General features: G+C 35.8%; 1 protein-coding gene across 33 annotated transcripts in view; it reads right to left on the bottom strand.

Moving 5' to 3' along the window:
- Positions 1–17776, bottom strand: part of DST (dystonin) — a 306056-nt gene that overhangs the window by 122466 nt on the left and 165814 nt on the right. For 18 of the 33 annotated variants that reach the window (XM_027644871.1, XM_027644867.1, XM_027644868.1 and 15 more), the window contains 9 exons: positions 17512–17690; positions 17157–17295; positions 16145–16338; positions 13735–13897; positions 12960–13043; positions 12762–12869; positions 11931–12029; positions 8861–10459; positions 699–833 (listed from right to left, as the gene is read on the bottom strand). In XM_027644871.1, the coding sequence (XP_027500672.1) occupies positions 699–833; positions 8861–10459; positions 11931–12029; positions 12762–12869; positions 12960–13043; positions 13735–13897; positions 16145–16338; positions 17157–17295; positions 17512–17690 (2700 nt within the window). The remainder of the gene's footprint in view (positions 1–698; positions 834–8860; positions 10460–11930; positions 12030–12761; positions 12870–12959; positions 13044–13734; positions 13898–16144; positions 16339–17156; positions 17296–17511; positions 17691–17776) is intronic. The other 15 variants (XM_027644900.1, XM_027644899.1, XM_027644898.1 and 12 more) reach the window with 2 other exon arrangements.

A 17776-nucleotide genomic window follows, 5' to 3' on the forward strand; every position in this document is an offset into this window, starting at 1 on the left:
GGTATGTGGATAAGTCACCACTCTGTGCCTGTGCTGCTCACTACACAGGCAGACCTTCACCTACTGAAATCTTTTTAGGTGTCACTAAGCTATTTCGTGGGACATTTAGGGGAGCTCCTAAAAATTATAGGAAACTTCACAGATGGAAATTTATGGTCAAAGTTACAACTGTACGCAGTGACAATGTACCTGTTAAATACAAAGGCTTCAAGATGGGCCACTCCAGCAGCCTGTAGTGCGATAATAAAAGCCTCAGCCAACAGCTCCTGTACTTCCTAGGACAGCAGTTTTTACTATTCCTTAAGAAGACCCATCTGAATATCTTTTCAAAAGCAAATAAATAGAAACCTGGCTTTCAGGACCGTCCTAGCAGCTTCCTCCTTCCTGGTGCCCAAAGCGCCAATCTGCCAAGATGCGCTGACCCTCTACAAAGGTTGAGTTATGGTGTGCAGTGTCCAGTTTCTCTAAACTGATATTCTGCAGTGTCAGAATACATCACACACTAGATCTGTAAAAAGCAGTGTGAACTTCTTCCTGAGTAACATGCTTGTGTCCCTAAACATTGATGTTCATGTACCCAGCCCTCCACTCACAACCAAACGTGAAATTACACCTTGAGGAAAATGTGGATGGGGATTCGCAAGAAAAAAAGTATTTATGGAATATTTTGGTAAAAACCTAAAAAGACATCTGTGTACCTGCTGTTTAGGCAAGTCTGTCTTTTCAGCCTTTTCTCCTTCTTCTTTGCTGAGTGTCTTGCTGAGGTTTGACACCCATTTTAGTAAATCCCCAGCTTTCTCAACATGTTCCTTCTTTTCCTCTTCCATTGATTTCTGAGGAGCACCACGAATTGTAAGAAACGTAAAAGTAAATTGTTGAAATATGTAACATTAACATTCATACAAACACAACTCTACCATAATGTCATTATTATCACATAAACATAAAATGATTTCTTTTTATTTATCACCACATGCATTACTATGACACTTTGATGTAGGAACAAAAATGTCACAGAGATATTAACAAAATAATACCTCAAATGATTTGTTATTATTATAAAGGTGCTTATTCATACACACATACAATCATTATAAAATTATTGATAAAAGGAAAAAGCATAGCTATCCAGTTATTACTCAGCAAATAAAAATCTAAAAAAAATTGCATATAAAGTATCTTTGAATTGCTGCCTTTGCATTACCCTCAGGTGTGGATATGTACAGCCAGCATAGGATAACAGTATTTTGCAATATATGCACATAGATTACTAAATTATAATTGGAAGAATACATTGCCTTTATGTCTACAGAAACAAGAACAATAACAGTAAAATACTGAGACATTTAATTTTTTTCTGCACAGAAAAACATATTCCTTTTATTATAAGTACAACCTGTTAGTAGGTGGACATTCATCAATACTGAGAAAACATGCTTAAGCCCTTCCATGTATCACAAGTAAAAATAAAGGCATTTTATTTCAATGGACTTTTTTTATTTGATATGCAATTGTAATTCATTTGCCTATTAGAGCATGAAAACTTTTCTAAAGAAAAAAAGTTACCTGGAGTGAGAGAAAAACTTACAACTTTATAGTGTAAGTAGCCCAATGAAATTAATTAAATACCAGTGTGAGAAAAAGTACTTATGCATGTGTGTTTACTGCACTGCAGACTTAATCCTTGTATATTTTATTGCCACTTTTGTAAAATAAATGATATCTACAAACTGATTTGTAATATTAAATTAAGTAACAGGTCACATGAAATACTGCACTGTGTTCATTCATAAAATGGGCAATCTCTTTCAATCTTTAATGTAAGGATATGATCCTTGTCTCACCTAAATCTACCCATCTTGCACTAATATTAACTTCACCAGCTTGAGTATAATTTCTCATTCACACTACCTGTATGTAGGTAATGTCAGAGAAGGCCTTCAGGGAAAGACTGAACACATAGATTGCACTTTGAAATTACGAATCTGCCTGTCTATAAATTTCAGTTTTGCAATAAGTAATATCTAATTCCAGTTTCAGTGGTTTATACTAATAAGTGGTTTGTAACAATTAGTTTTACAGCAATTCATTACTATGCTAGAAAACATTTATGATTGTCCACAAAGGCCATCACATTTCCTTAACTTGAATGGGTTTTAAAGTAGGGCCCAAAATGAGTACTAATATCTTTTGTCCACTATGAATTATAGTAAAGACTGGAAATTCCTGTTTTTATGGGCTGAGTTGCTTCTAACAACCGCAGTCCAGTGTGGCAATCAAAAACAGCTCTCTCTAAAGCTTCTTTATAGGTTATCTTCTTCTTAGTTTTGGGGCATGTTAAAACTTTAGCATGCAATTTTTCACCCTTCATCTTTGTAGCTGTGGCAGCATCAATAATACCACTCTTAATTGCATCTTCCATTGTTAACCTGGAATGAGACTTTGGATCTATCAAGCCACCAGTCAAGTACTGATACTCCAGGCAGCGCATGCCCATTTCTTTGTCTATGGCATTTAAATGCACAGCTTCAACGGCTGACATAACAGTGTTCCTTACAGGATGAATGATCCCAGTAAAGATCAGCTCACACTGCTGGATTTGCTTGGCACAACCGTCATCAATTAACTCCCTTTGCAAAGCTTCTGAAACACTGTACTTTTTCCCAGTAAATGGATCAATTATACCTCCTGTGCTAACCTGAGCTTCAAGACATCGAAGGGCAGTAACTCTGTCTACCAAGTTTTTACGTGAAGCTTTCAAGACTGGAATTCTTTCGTTGGTTTCAGAAAGCCAGAACCCTGCAATAGGACTGTTTAAATCTTTATTTGGCTGTGAACTGCTAACTAAAATATCACCAAACTCATTAACTGTGATTAAGCCCTCCTTATATTTATCAACTGATGCTCTGTCAATTCTACCTTGACTTAAGGTCTCCTCAATATTAAACTGTATGCCAGATTTAAGATCTGTAAGCAAAAGAAAAGAATTCCCATCAGAGTCAAAACACGTAGACTCCTTCCAATCAAATTCCTGTTTCGAAAGCTCAAGATATGTAGCTTTATCAATACATTTCTTTTTATAAGCCTCGTATGATGTCATTTCAGCTCCTGTGTTGACATCTACTACAGAAATTTTATGACTTTTCTCTGCTGATGGGCTGCTTATTTTCCTTTCACCAGCTGGAAGCAGAAAGCATTTACTGCTTACACTGAACAAACACATTTTCAGCAAATCACAGTAGTACATAGCTTTCCTGTTATTTGGATTGTAAAAACATTTTGCATTACTAGAAGGTTCATGCAAAAATTTTAAAATTGTGTTATTAAGCAAGCCAAGATGCACGGCAGTTTCTGGAGGTACGCGAACACTTCTTACAGGATCAATTACCCCCCCACTTGCAATTTGAGCCTCAAGGATATTTTTACCTTTTTGTCTCTCTAAAAGTCTAGCTTCCACAGCCTGAAACACAGAGAGCACTTTCCCAGAACAGCAATAGCCCAAAACAGCTTTCTCTGCCTCAAGCAGTCTACTCTTGAATTCACTATCTGCAAGCCCTCTAACAACCGAATCATCAACAGAGAATTTCTGACCTGTTGTGGGATCAATGATGAAACCAGTAGCTGCTTGGGCCTCTAAAAATGCTAATGCCAGTGCTTTTCCTATGATTCTTCTCTTTGCTGCTAAAGCAAAAGAGAGTATCTCTTTGCTGGATTCAAGGTACAGCCCAGCTATAGCTGTAGGTTTAGTTAAAAATTTTTCAAGAGTTTTCTGAATCTCATCAGTAGTTTTCTGCCCTGAAATAAGCTGCTCAGCTGTCAGCCTGTCTAAAAGTTTAACTTCGATCAACTGTCTGGCAGTTACATCATGTCGGAGACCTTCAAATTTAATAGCATCATACTCCTCTGTAAAATATTCCTGCTGAGTAGCATCATCAACGGTTCTCAAAATCTCTTCCCCTAGGAAAGAGCTCATCTTTGCAAAGTCTTCTTTCCTAAACCCTTCGGATGTTTTGTATTCCTCAAACATTCTCTCTTCATTACCAAACGTCTTGTCATTTTCTTGGTTTAATGTTGTGAGTTCAACATGCATGTCATAGTGCTTGTTCTTCACTATCTGTAAATAGGAATTTTTTGACACAGTGAGAAATACAACCTCAGACTGTTCTGTACGTAATTCACTCCTAAATCCACCACCAGAGAAATCAAAGGGAGAACTTGAATGCAAGTCAGAAAGGAGAACTGCTACTAGCATTAGAGAGAAAAGAAACACAGATAGTTAGAGTTTTGAAGTGCATTTGCCATTTAAAATATTTATTCAATAATAGGAATATGACTAGACTAAGCATCAATAACTGTTGTTGCTACTATGTGAACCTACTACTGTTAATCAAAGCTTATTTTGACCAATAATGATACAATGGTGTATGTGAATTTCTATTTCCAACACAAACTTTTAAAATAATGTTTCTTAAATATTAAAGAATCTGGTACTGAGGTCTAATGAAAAGCTTTTTGTGTTGCATAAGAATGAAGGGGTTCCCTTCACCAAAGTAGGAACATAAGAAACATTAGAGAGAGTAGTGATAAAGTATAACTAAAAACAAACAAACAGACTATAATAAAGAGCAGACTAGGAAGGCAAATCCTCACAAAATGTAGTGTGTACCTCCAAGGGATGCAGTTTTACCACTCCTAATTCATGTTTTGTGTCTTCTCCATGTCTAATAGTTTGTCTGGAACTGTGCAGGTTCCTGTTTCTCAATGTGTCCTTTTCAGTGGTTCCAGATATTTGGCTTGCTTTATCAAAAGTTATGTGGAACTGTGTACTCATTTGTGAAACAAACTCTGTAAAAGACTGTGAGCTTGAATCTTCTAAAGATTGGTTTATGGTTGACATCTGGAACTGCACCTCTCTCGGTATTTTATCATCAGCACTCATGTACAATGTATTTTCTTCTATTTGATCAGATTTAAAACCTGATCTCTCCTGTTTCTGCCTTAACAAAGGTGAGCTTGGTTTTGTATGTGGAGGAAGCTGTTCAAATTCTTTAGCTGCAGCATCACTCGGGTAACTGAAATCATTCCCTCTTCTCTCACAGCTCAATTTAAATCCAGAATCTTGGAGCTTATTACTTTGCTGAACTTCATTCTGTAACAAAAAAAACCTGTGTTCACTCTCCCTGACCTGCAAATCCATTTTCTGTTTCAAGCTCTCAACCATGCGCTTCTGCACTTCCAATTCTTCCTCAAGTTTCCTGCACTTCTGGTGATGGTCCATTTCAGCCTGCTTCCCTTGCTGTAGTTGTTCATGACATTTTTTAAGCCTTTCTTGCAGATCTTCCATTTGCCTCTTGTACAACATGATGTTTTCCTCGGCCATATGCTTTTCCTGCTGAAGAGCAACACATTCTAGTTTTATGCCAGAAATGTCCTTTTCTGTGATGCTATGGGATTCTAGTAATTTTTCAACTTTTTTCCTAAATTCCTCTGCAGAGTGTTTAAACTTAATGGATTCTTCCTGAAACAGAATCATCTTCTTGCGTGCCATCTGTTCATCCAGAGTCTTCTGATGGAGCTCATCCTGCAATTTTTTTAATTTGCTACTTAAGTCTTGTATATGAGTTTGTTGTAGTTGAATCTTCTGCTCACTCATTCTCTTTTCCATGGCTAGAGCATTCATTTGAGCATTTAAATTTTTAACCTCCTGGTTAATGGTTAGGGTGGAAGCACTTTGTTTATCACACTTTTGTTTATATTCACTAGCTAGGTCTTTTGTTTTTGCTAGATCAACTTCTAGGCCTTTAATTTTACACATGAATTCTTGTTCAATTATTGTTTGCTTATGCAATTGTTCATTTGTTGTGTGCAATTGTTCTTTGAAACCATCTGCTAGGGCTTTTAATGCGTCATTTTTCCTCTGAACATTTTGTTTTTCCAAAGCCATCTTCTCTGATTCAGATTGAATTTGCTTCATCAGTAGTTTTGTTTCAGTATTCCATTTATTAAGGTCCTCTATCTGTCGTTTCAATGTTTCTGACAACTGATTGCTTTTGGCTAATTCATTCTTAAGCATCTGAATTTCCTGCTGGTTTTCTTTCTCTACTTTTGTTTTTTGAAGCAACTGTTCCTTAATTTTCTTATATTGGTCTTGAAGATTATTTGCTTCTCCTTTGCATGACTGTGTTCTGTGTTCAGCTGCCAGTTTCTCTTTTTGAAGAGAACTGATTTGTGAATTTAAATGCTTGATAGTGATTTCAGTTTTTGTCTGTGATCTGGTTAATTCCTCTACTTCTCTTTTTAGCTGTGTCTTCTCTTGCTGAACAGATTTCAGCTCCTCCTGATAGTTCATCTTAATTTTCTTAAGATCCATAGCTTCTTGCATCACCTCTTCAGCTTTACCTGTGGCTCTCTGTAGCTGCCTGTCCAGTTCTTTCAACTGTTGCAAATACCCCTGCTCTACTTGGTCTTTTTCCTCCAACCTAATTTTTAGGCATTTAAGTTCACTATTGACTTTATCTAGTTTTTCTTTTAATAAACGAGACTTTTCTTCTGTTGATGATTTTTGAAGCTCAATTTCATTCAGTTCATATTTCAGGTCTTTAATAGTTTTATCAGCTTTTTTGTTAGCAAGGGTTAAGTCATCTATCTTCTGTTTAAGCTCTTCTACTTTTTTGGCTTCTAGTTTCTTCTGGAAACTTGTAATTTCAGAGTCAATCCTACACTGACTGCCTTGCCCAGCAGTGAAAGTTGGCAGGGAGGTTTCTCGAGTTACAGAGTAACTTCCTTCAACAACTTTCCTTCTAGCTTCAGTTTTTTCTCTTTCTTGCAGCTTTATTTCTGATAGGTTCCCTTTAAATTCAAGATCTTGTTCCATTTGCTTGATAAGCTTCATAAGTTTCTCCTCTCCGTCTGTTTTTTTCTTCAGCTCCTGCATTAAGGTTTTTTTTTGTTCCTCTAAATCATAAAGATTAGTACCTTTTCTTCTTAGAAGATCTTCCAAGTTTCTTCTGGTAAAGGCACTTTCTTCTATTTGATTTCGAAAAGCACGGAGGTTTTCCTCCAGTACACTTCTTTGAGTCTCTGCCTGAAAAATGAACTGCCTTACACACTCCAGCTCCCGCTCTGCATCTGCTTTCTCTTTCGCCATGCTCTCTAGATCTATACGACACTGCTTTGCCTCTTGCTCAGCCTTGGTCTTCTGAAGACAGATTTCTTCCATGTCCTTTTGCTGCTTCTTCCGCTCTTTTTCTGCAGTTTCCCTCACTTTAGGGAGCTCCTGTTCCACTTGGATTTTTTGCTTCTTCATATTCTCCAACATCTCCTCAAGCGTTTTTACCTTTCCTATGAGTTTTTTATTCTCATCAATTGTGTTACTTTGCTGTGCCATTAGATCTGAATATGCCTGATGTGCTGATGCTTCTTTGTTCTTTAAAATCTGTAAAAGAGTAAGATAAGTTGGAATTTACTTTTTGAAATGCAACATAGGAAATATATCAGGCTCTTCGAAAAGCAGAAGGGAAAATACTTACTCATATATAAGGTATGTCCAGAAAGTAGGATGAGCAGTTCCCACCACCATCACCTTCTCTTGAAGGCTTCAGGAAGTTACCACTAGCCAAATATGAAACCCTTGACAAAGACATTCACAAAGCAAAGAGGTCCTGAAGGCTCTCATTTCAGTCAGATGCCTCTTAGCAGTAAGCAATGCCAAACAGTTCACATAGGCTTTCTCTCCAAACAAATAGGCAGAGCAAACAGTAAGCCAAACAAAGTGTGCAAGAGTCCTCAAGAAGAAAAGTGGTCTACCATTTCTGGATCAGTTCAGCAGAAACTGGAAGAAGGACTTGGGTTTGCAAGCAAATATAACACACACATTCTGAACTCCCCTCCAAGAACAGAAACAGTGCAACAGCTCTAGAAAGAGAAGTATATAACCCCAGCACGTCTCTGGTCCACAGTGTGCTCCACAGTCCCAATGCCTCCACTGATGCAGCCAGGGGACTGGTAAGAGCACAGCTGCTCTGCACTGTAAGCACAGAAGTATAAACATGGCAGTTAGGAAAATCCTAGTGAAAACTAGTTGGCTAGTAGTCTCCGTATATCAGCAGATCCAGGGCAAGTCTTACAAGCAAGATGTGCAATCACCAGTAATAATATGGTTGAAGCAATACATACCTTGTCCTCATTAGCACTATTATGGTGTTAAGATACCAAATATGAGCTAACATGAGGTAAGAACACCTCTATATTCCTATGATCATAAAAAGAGGGCATGAAGGGTAATTATAGCAACATTTTCAAACAAACAGAATGTTGGGTTATTTAAAATTTGCCAGATTTACTTGATTCTTCACATGATATATGAAACATTTCCTAAAAGGCTAATGCAAAGGCAGCTTCCTCAGTTTGTCTCCATATTTCTCTGTATTAAAATTTTGAACAGCCCCCAATGGAAACAAAATGTTTAAATTGATTTGTTATCAGATCTCTTATGCTCCCATAGACACAAAATCTAATGTATTATGCTTGAAAAAGAAGAACTAAAAATACAGATACAGTCACAACCTATCTTCTTAGATTTCATTTTTGCTAATCAACATGGCTGAGCATCAGCTGGGTGGAGAAAAGGATGGCAAATAGTTACACAAAATAAATATAAAAATAAATGTCTAATAATTTTAAAATTAAGCATCTCAAAATGCACAGTAATTGATACATAATTCACATATTCATTGTTTAAATTATGTTCAATCAACCTTAAATCACTTGACATATTTTGAGATTCAAATGTTGATTTGGATTGATTTAGAATCATTCTTAGATTAACTGTTTCATTTGCATTGCAGAAAAACTCTGGTACCTTAATAATAGTTGTGCTTCTTTTCTCTTCATTATCTTTGTCTCTTTTTTTCTGCTTTTCTTTTTTTTCAAATGAGGTTTTTTTCCCTAATTTTTCCCAAAACGTCTTCTGGAGCTTAGTGTTTTTTCTGGGTACATTTGTGCTATGACCCTCATCTCTACCGATCATTTCTGGAACTAGCAATAAATTTTTACATTTCTGACCCTCTTCTAACCTGTCTTCTCCACTCTGCTTCTTCCCACTTATATATATGTTGCCCAAACCATAAATGTTACCCTCTGATATTTTCTTCACCCTTAGTTTCTCATCTTGACTCAAAAGTTTTTTTGTTAATCCATGTTCTGATGCTGGAAAATAATCCTCTTCTCCAGAGATAATTTCTGAGAGGCTAAAATCTGCATTTAAATCACCAGCATTTCCTAACAATTCTGTACCTAAACTTTGATCATTCTGCACTGGTGACACTTCAAAATCTAATGGATAAGATTCAGAGACTTTTTCTGCATAATGAGTCTCTAAAATATTTCCTGAAGAAACAGTTGAAATTTCTTGCATTGTATTCTTGGCTTCATTTGGATTTAAATTTAATTTTTCTAGGATTTTCTTTTCTACTAGGAAATAACTTTTATCCGGAGATTCTCTCTGCAGTTTGACAGTATCTGTTTCAACATTACAATAAACATCTGGATTGCTCATAGATTGCAAATTTAACTTTGTTTTTTCACTTCCACTGTGCACTGTCAGGTCTCTGAAAGAGGATGCAACTTTCTCTAAAGATGTTGCATCCCTTGCACCTGAAAGAGAATCACCTTTTTCATAACACACGTGAAACTCTCTGTCTTCAGAGTTTAAAGTATTGTGGCTATTGCTTTCTGTAAGGCAATGCTCTTTATGCTGACATTCAAAATGAGGTGAAAAATGTTGCTGTTTGTGAGGGCTGATACCAAGGGCATGCTTTCCAGCTTTTGGAGTGACTTCAGTTTTCTTCATTGTTAGCTCAAAATTAGTTTCTGATTGCAACTCACACTCTTCCTTTGTTGAAACATCACTCCCTGCCTTTCTTGAATTCTTTTTTCCTGTGGTTTTGTGTATAATTTCCACTCTAGGCAACTTCTTTGATATTGCCTCTGTTTTCCATCTCTCTCCATTAACAATTTTCTCATTTAACGTTTCACCAGGATCATTATTCACACTCACACAGACCTGAGCTGAAACAAAAAAATCTTTTCTGCCATTTTTTTCTTCTTTACTTTGATTACCAAAATCCCTTAAACTCTCCTGCTCTCTATGTAGTTTATTGTCTCTGTTGACACTAATGCTACTTTCTTGACCACCAAAGTTTAAAAGTTGCTTTAATATTCTATCAATTTTGATTTTATCATATCTGTCTACATTTAATTTTCTTCTGTCAATTTCCAATTTATTTTCTGTGTGTTCAGGTTTACTGGAAGAGTTATCTTTTTGCAAACATTTCACATCCATCGTGCATTCATTAGGTTTATTTTCCTCTCTCAATTCAACAGCTTCATTGCCATCCAAATGCTGAAAGACTTCGGCTGACTTCACAGGTTGCTGGAGTTCACTCTCTTCTGGTAAACTCTGAGCATGACAGCATATGGATTAAATTGAGATATCACAGAAAGCATCTTATTTTTTCCTTATTCTGTACATTCTTAATGCCAACACTGAGAGTTAGGAAAGAAGATTGGCATGAAAGAAAATCTTGGAACAATCACAGACTTCAGAAGTCTGATCCCAAAAGAAAAAAAAATATCATTTCTCCTTTGAAAAGGATTGTTATTTTTCAGATTTGCTACCCTGATTGCAAAGAAAAACCCCATCATATTATTTTGAGACTGGAAACCTGCTTAAGTTATCTTCAAAGAAGCTACCAAAAATTTAGAAGGTTGCCAGGGAGTGGATGAGGAGGGAAGATGGGAAGTATTGGATTTCCAAAAAAGCAGTCCTGGAGACTCAGAGTAGACTGAAACTCAAAACATTTTGAGAAATTCCATTTGTTCTTGAAGAACATGAAGCCTATTGACATTCACAGGTTTCCTGATCCTTGTTCTTTGCTTGACTTTTTATCTTTGATGACATTAACTTTATAAGTCATACTAAATCTTCAGTTATGATGGTTACTTATCCACAAATATTATGCATTTCCATCAGTTTGCTCCACCACTTGATGCACAAAGATGCAATGCTGTTAGCGTAACAGTTGGTTCAGAGGTAATTTAATAGCAAGAAAAGCCAATAAAGACAAAGTCAGCACCAGAATTATAGAACTCTGGTTTTTTCCTGTAACAATAACATTAAAATTTATACCCATATGATAGTGTTCTTCAACTTAATCCAACTTATAAAGTTTATACTAAAATAATGTAGTCCCTAAAGAATGATTATATATAATCTCTTCCAGAAAGAAAGATTTCAAAAGAAAGTGAAGAATTCAGAAGTATTTTTTCTCAATTATTTGGAAGGTTGACTCTCCAGGAAACATGTATTTTAAATACTTTGTCAGTCTAACTTCAGTAACCTACTCTTGTTAATAAGATTCAATACGAAGTATAAATAAAATGCTGTTTGACCCCAAGGAAACAATGTGGTAGAAGGACAAATGGAAAAAAGTATCTGAAAATGTCAAAGACATTTCAGAAATTAATTAAGAGGGCATCATACCTCCCTGTTAAAAGAACTTCCTTACATGTTGTAAGTGGACCAGAATGCATACTATGGAATATTAAGAGGCCTACACAGGACATCAACAGTGCATGCACAGTAAGTTTGTCCTCATCTTAATGTCTGCATTTATACCAAAGATCAAGCCCTAATATATTAAAGTATTAAAATTGAATGTATGTAACTATGTCTCCATCAGAATTTAGTGAATCATATGATCCTTTTAGTTGGAGGAACTGGCAACATGTATAGATGGTATGGAGCTACATTCCTGTATAATGTGCACTACATAACAAATTTTAGTTTTGTGAATCATTCCAACAGGTATATCGCTGTTTGTTTGCCTAGATGTTCTATTTGCTTGGTTGACTGACAGGGAAGGACCTACCTCTTCCTCCTCCAGTCTTTTCAAAGAGTCACCTGCAAACTTAATGTATTGGGTCATCAAGGTCACCAAGGCAGTATAACGAGTCCGTAAATCCATGAACTATAGAGAAACAAAGGAGGGGGAGACGTATGACAAAGGAAAACACTCTAATTAACCTCAAAATAAGTGATATACACTAATCTAGAACCTATCCAAATTCTCATCTCAAAATTCTGATTGTGGAATCCAAAGTTTGATTCCAAAGTTTAATGTCATCAACAGGGTCCACTTGCACTAATAAATCCTAAGGATCTATGAGGAGATCCATAAAGAGAAGAAATAGAAGACAATCTTTTGACTTCACAGTCATTTGATTCTTTCCCCTCCAATAACAGTTCATAAGAGGGGCAAGCAGTGCTGGTCACTATTCCTCTCTCTTACAGTTATCAGGGAGGTAGATTTATCTTTCCCACCCAAATGAGGCTGATTTGCCTTGGAATCTCTCAAAACGTCCAGATCTGGTAAGTTTTACCTTAGCCAAGATGAACGCTGACCCTGTTTACCGTGATCAAGGCCCAGCCCAGAGGTAGTAATGAATAGTTTTCCTGAGGTAAAATTCTCATACAGTTTTTTATTATTTGGATTACTTTTGTTCATCAACTGCAATATACAGCCTTGTTGCCTAAGTACAGCACAATGACCAAGAGAATATTTGTCATATCACATATAGAGAAAAAAATAATCTTGCTTGGGTTATCCTATTTAATAATTAATAAATCCAAAAACCTACTCTTGTGTTTACGCTCTTTTAAGCAAAGACTCACATTTTCCTGTCAAAAGAAATCCATTTACCTCTTGAATAATGAAGTCTGACGAGCTTTGTATTCTTCGGCGCTTCACTGGAGATTTTTGTTGGGAGTCAACCATAGCTCTGTAGGTCATGGTCTGTAACTCATAGTCCTGTAAAAGAGAAAATACACTAAATGATTGGCATCCCACGTGATACTGACACTAAAACAATAGGATTACAAGTGTAATGTTATTTGTTACCTTCACAGCAGCTGAGTATTGCTCTGAATACTTCTGGCATTCGTCTATTTTGCTTTGTTTCATTTCAATCTCAGAAACCAGCATCTGTAAAATATGAATCTACATTTTTATCTTTAAAAGTTATTTTTATTACTATTATAATTAACATTTTTACTTTATCTGGCATCATCTAACATAAGTAGATGTTTATCTAACATCTAGTTTATCAAACATTTAATATGCTCCTATCCATGCGTGTACAAGTAATTATGCTCAAGCCTGAGCTTCATCAGATTTATGGTACAAAAGAAGTGAAAAAACCTGCCAGCTTTAATGGGTGGTGAGTGAACTTAAACCAAAATCAGGAATACACTATTTCATGCATATAATTTGTTATTTTGTCTCTTATTGAAGTTGCATTTCCTTCTTGCAGGAGACAGTTGTTAAGTTTAGGTCTGCTTTCATGAAAATATTTCTACATCCATAAATACCAAGAGCAGTACTGAATACAAAATTATGTGATAAGGAGAGTCCAGAATTTTTAAGGTTTTGATCTTCTTTGCAGATTTGAGGATCAAACAATCCGGTCCATAAAATGACAATCATCAGTGATATACCCATGGTTACATTATAAACATAAAATCATATAATCTCATGATTACTTGGCATTTTACAAAAAGGGCTGATGGATACAAGCACCTCATAATAAGCAAGACTGACATCACTGGGTTAAACTGATACTATAATTCTTTGGTCATTACAGCAGTGCTTTTCCACAAGGACATCCCTTTCATACCTTATGTTGGTTCAACTGTTTAGCCAATGCTTTGCTATTTTCAGGATGTATTTCTTGAATCTTTCGCTGAGTATCTTCTACTTGTTGAATCCAAGTGTCCAAAGAATTGTAAGTATCTTTATAATACTTCAGAGATTTATTAATACCTTCTAAGTCACGCAACCTGATTTTATTTTAGAAGATAGGTAAAGGGGGAGAAGATGATTATTAAAGACAAAAAATGCAACTTTAAAGGGTTTGAATGCCTTAACTCTGCTACAATTCACACTTTAAACATACTAAAATAAAACTCAAAAAAAAGCAAATTCACTTCTCAAACACCAAGGCTCCCAGCTTCATGAAGCCTTTTCATTTGTCATAAAGGACATCCAAGAAAGATCCTACTACAGAAGAACCTCTGCATATATCCCTTATTAGTGTGCTCATCTGCTTCAAACTCAATGAGCACAGGAAACCGTAAGGAAGAGGGAGGGCTCTGCAACAGCAATCAATTCTGTTACAAGAAGTCAGAGTATTTCAAATGTAACCTATGGGACAAGAAGAAGTGTGCTGTGCTGGAGTTAAATAGCAGTAGCATATACTTTGTGCCAACAAAACAACAGAATTACACTAAAACTGAAGACTGCTAACGTGCAAAAGTAATCAATCCTGTATGGTCATTTTTAAATCATGGTTTTGACCTGTAAAGAGAGTTCTGTGTATTTTTTCAAATTCATTTTCATACTGATAGAAATACTGGCTTCTTCTTTCATGATCCTTATATTGTTACACATTATCATGGTGTGATTTTGGCAGTTGCTCAGTGCAGAGCCAGGAGTTACACTTGATCCTGTGGCTCCCTTCCAACTCAGGATATTTTAAGATTCTACTTAAAAGATCATATAAATATGACCACTCAACACTGCAGGATAAACATACTTATTACGCAACTTTTTACAGTTTGACTAGGAATGAATACTTGGAATCGCTCTAGCGTTGTTCTCAAGATACCAAAAAGAACAAGTAAAGGAAATTGTATTACTCAGGTTTCATACTTAAGCATGTTTTAAAGCTAATAACCATGAAAGAGAGAAAGGATCATGGTAACTGCAGCCAATATTTGTACATATTTTTTGTATAATGATCATCAGTGTTAAGCTGGTAGGAAGCAGCAGAGATAACATTTGCAGAAAGCAGCCTCTTTACAGCTCTGTGCTGCAACTACCACAGTCTGTCTTGTTTACACCAGAAGCCACTATGCTTTAACAGCCATTTTTCAGCACAGTCTATTCAGGATGGAGTCCTGTGAGGAAAGCATGTGGTTCATGTTTACTCTCTGAGAAAATAAGAAAATTTCAGTAACTGATAAAACCAGTGTTTAATCATTTAAATTATGTTAAACTATCAAATGATGAAAAATTAACTAAATTAGTTAATTGTAAGTGAAAAACTTTGGTATTGCACCTGAATGGATATTCACCCCTTAGAAAAGAAGGACAAAAATGTGACAGGTTGTTTTGTGAACTTTTACATCAACAGCACTATCTTCAGTGCTCTTGTTCAGGTTATCTAAAATGACAAACTGAAGTACATTTTAAAGAAAATAAATTCAGACTGTGTAGTACAGACTTCCTCAACTTGCTTATATTTTGTCCTTCAGTCTCTACAGTTCTGCTTCCTTTACATATAGGAAACAGAACTGTAGAGACTGAAGACAAAAGTATTTCCTGGAAAGTCATGTATGGACATCTCCTTCAGAACTACAGGTAGGTGTGTTCTGCTGTATCTGCACATCTGTATAGGCTTGTGCATTTGAGTAACATTTTTCAATATCAACTTGACAGTAAAGGTTTGAATTTAGAGCAACATCTCAACTGGATATTGAGGCTGCGCACACGAACACGCACAAAAAAAAAAAAAAAAAAGAGGCACTTCGCCAAAAAGTTATTGCACCAAAATTATCGCAGAAGTCAATGGAAGCTAAGGACTTCCAGACTTAGCACTTGAATCATCAAAAGCAAATTAACATGAGTCCAATCATAACTGATGAATCACTTTATCAGTTTAGCCTCTCAGAACTTAATTATGAGGAGAAACAGACAGTATTTCCATAGGACTGCCAGCCACTTCCATAGGCTTTTTCTGTTGGTTTTTTTTGAAGAAGAAAGAGAATGTATCTCTACTATGTATTGATAAGCTGTAAGTAAATAATCTTGATCATCTTTTGGTGCTTAATTGTTACAGACAATGCCTGCTGAAAAGTCAGGCAATGATGTCAGCAGCACAAAACAGGTATTCATCTTAGCAAATTTCAAAAACAGCTCAGAAAACTATTCAGACCTGTTTTAGTATGAATTTCTGATTGTTTTTCCTCAGAAATAATAAAACCAGTATAGAGTATGAACAATTTATAATAAAAGGTTACACAAACCTATTTTCAATTTGACAGTGAACATTTTGCCACCTCTCAGCCAACTGGTCCACTTTTTCTTTATGCCAGTCAAAGTCAAGATCACGTTCCTTGTGCATTTTAAACATCTGATCACTGATCATCTTTGCCTTCTGCAGTTCATCCTCTAAGGCATGGAATGTTTGTCTTTTTTCATCTACTTCAGATCTCCATTGCTAGTATATGAGAAATGAAAAATTGTAAATAACTCATAAATTATGACACTGTTTTACAAATTAGTATTTTACATGAGTAAAATGTATAAATTAATCAATCAAAATGTTTTAATTAATATTTTACTTCTGCTTGCTCAAATACTCAAATGGTACCAGAATGGGTCTGTAGCAAGTAATAGTTATAAAATGCAAAATAATTCTTAGTAACCCCTAAGACACGTAGATCAAAACAGAGCCATCAAATTAACACAATTACTTCATTAACTACATCTTTAAAAAAAAAACATTAGGTAGATGCCAATCACTCTAACAAAAAAAAGCATTACTCATATTTTGCAATATCAAAATGAGGCATATACAGCAAACAAAAAATGCTTAAGTTCAATCTTTCCATTTCTCAAAGATATATGCCCAGCTTCCTAGGAAAGCCTGATTAGTATACTATAGCAGTAGTAGGAATGCTAGTGTGGTCATGTGTATATAACATAAATATAACCCTATGTTTATGTTACCTTACGTATATGTTACCTTGTGACGAGAAAAAATCTTACTGCAGCATCAACAAGTGCCACGCTTGGAAGTTCAAATACTTCACAGCATTTCGTAACAGCGGGAACATGCTTTCAAACTATCCAATTCCTAATGCTCCAAAGTAATTTTTTTCTGAGATGTCAATCCCAATGAAGACTAAAACTAAATACACAAGCTAATTTTTGATACACTATACAGTATAGCATAACCAAGTCAGGTGTTACAAGATAGATACTTTTTGTCTTATTTTTTTATTTGCCCATGAGAAAGCACCAGCAAACTCTTACCTTTAATGTACCCATCAGGTTTTCAATATGGTTTTTGTCAGCCATTACTGCCTCTTCTTCACACAACTTAGTTTCATAGTGTTTCACTAATGATTCTGCCGTTTGGGTGTTCGTCAGGACCAAATTTATAGTTTTTAATCTGAAAAACAGTAATCTCCTGTTAACTGAACCATCAATAACAACATTCAACACACGTGTTCTTCAGTCTTTTCATATCATGGGGCATCCCTTTATAAAACATTAAAATGTTAACTCCCCTTTCCTAGATCAATATTATTCATACTAATATCTTCAATTTATTTTGAAGAGAAAACTGTGAACTAAAAGGTGTGATGGAAGATACCCTAGTACATACTTATCTATGAAAATGGAAGACATGGAATAAACTTGATTCATGTTTTGAATAACAACACTGAGCTCAGAGCGCAGGGTAGGGACTGAAGGTGAACCAGCAGCTTGACTGAAAAACTCTTCACATTTATCTGTGATGGCTCCCAAGTCATCCTTCAGTCGATCCAGTTCTTTCTTCAGTTTCTGTAAAATGAAAGGTGACTGACAGTGTTTTCATCCTACATCAACCTGATACATACTCTACATATCACTATCAGTACAAGTATGCC

Source organism: Corapipo altera, unplaced genomic scaffold, assembly GCF_003945725.1.
Source record: "Corapipo altera isolate COAL_440 unplaced genomic scaffold, ASM394572v1 2, whole genome shotgun sequence".
Taxonomy (NCBI): Eukaryota; Metazoa; Chordata; class Aves; order Passeriformes; family Pipridae; genus Corapipo; species Corapipo altera.